The sequence below is a fragment of the Gekko japonicus genome, unplaced genomic scaffold, assembly GCF_001447785.1.
Source record: "Gekko japonicus isolate JY-2015 unplaced genomic scaffold, Gekko_japonicus_V1.1 scaffold738, whole genome shotgun sequence".
Taxonomy (NCBI): domain Eukaryota; kingdom Metazoa; phylum Chordata; class Lepidosauria; order Squamata; family Gekkonidae; genus Gekko; species Gekko japonicus.
The window spans coordinates 16115-17736 of NW_015173145.1; the positions used below are offsets into that span (position 1 = coordinate 16115).

At 53.8% G+C, this 1622-nt stretch overlaps 1 protein-coding gene across 1 annotated transcript; it reads left to right on the forward strand.

Moving 5' to 3' along the window:
• PURA (purine-rich element binding protein A) lies at positions 1–1380 on the forward strand (the record flags this gene model as incomplete). Its single annotated transcript, XM_015422311.1, has 1 exon — positions 1–1380. A coding segment is annotated over one exon (879 nt), but the record flags the coding sequence as incomplete, so codon positions are not given.
• Positions 1381–1622: the final 242 nt, after the last annotated feature.

Sequence of the window (1622 nt, forward strand, 5' to 3'; positions counted from 1 at the left end):
GGCGGCGGCGGCAGCAGCGGCGGCGTGGGCCTGCAGCACGAGACGCAGGAGCTGGCCTCCAAGCGGGTGGACATCCAGAACAAGCGCTTCTACCTGGACGTCAAGCAGAACGCCAAGGGCCGCTTCCTGAAGATCGCCGAGGTGGGCGCCGGGGGCAGCAAGAGCCGGCTGACGCTCTCCATGTCGGTGGCGGTGGAGTTCCGCGACTACCTGGGCGACTTCATCGAGCACTACGCGCAGCTGGGCCCCAGCCAGCCCCCCGAGCTGGCGCAGGCGGCGGACGAGCCCCGGCGGGCCCTCAAGAGCGAGTTCCTGGTGCGCGAGAACCGCAAGTACTACATGGATCTGAAGGAGAACCAGCGCGGGCGGTTCCTGCGCGTCCGGCAGACGGTGAACCGGGGCCCGGGCCTGGGCTCCACGCAGGGCCAGACCATCGCCCTCCCGGCCCAGGGCCTGATCGAGTTCCGCGACGCCCTGGCCAAGCTCATCGACGACTACGGCGTGGAGGAGGAGCCGGCCGAGCTGCCCGAGGGCACCTCCTTGACGGTGGACAACAAGCGCTTCTTCTTCGACGTCGGCTCCAACAAGTACGGCGTCTTCATGCGGGTGAGCGAGGTCAAGCCCACCTACCGCAACTCCATCACCGTCCCCTACAAGGTGTGGGCCAAGTTCGGGCACACCTTCTGCAAGTACTCGGACGAGATGAAGAAGATCCAGGAGAAGCAGCGGGACAAGCGGGCAGCAGCCGCCGCCGCCTCCTCCTCGTCCTCCGGGGGAGCCGAGCAGCAGCCGGAGGCCGAGAGCAGCAGCAGCAGCAGCGCCGCCGCCGCCGCCCCGCCGGGAGCCTCGCTGCAGGCCGAGGAGCCGGAGGAGGATTGATCTCCCTCCCTTGTCCCCTCCCTCGTCCCCACTTCCCTCCTCCCCACTTGGCTGCCTCCTCCCTGCCCTGCTGCACAGAGACACTCGTAATAATAATGACAACAACAACAACAGCAACAACACACACAGAAAGAGACTTTATACTGTAAGCGAGCGAGAGAGAAAGACAACCGACACCCCCCACACCGAAAATAATAACATGCCGTTAAATATTCCTGTTACTCTAAACTCCAAGGGGAGCCACCAACCCAACCACCCACATCACCAAACTGACAGCCGAGCAAGCAACTTCTTTCTCTCCACCCCATCGCTGGATTGTCCCTTCCACTCTTACCCATCGTATAAAACAGTAAGCAGCTGCTAAAAACAAAAAAACAAAAACAAAAAAAAATAAATTACAAAAAAAAAGTAATAACATTATATATGATGAACTGTGTTTCCTACTTGATTAAAAATATAAAGAACTGAGTGTTTATTTCCCTAATTAACCAAGAACTTTTGTACACGTTTAAGCTATTATTATTATTATTATTAAAAAAAAAAGTGTTTGCAAAAATGGTCAAGATTAAAATATTGCTGAATTATATTAAAAAAGAGAAAAAATGTCCTTTTCATGTTGAGCTAACATTTGACTTTAGCACAAAAAAGAGATATTTTAGAACACGTAAAATAATATTTTTAGTTTTTTCTTCTCATTTTGTTACCAAATTTCAGAACCTTACATGGAGGTTATTATAGTATAT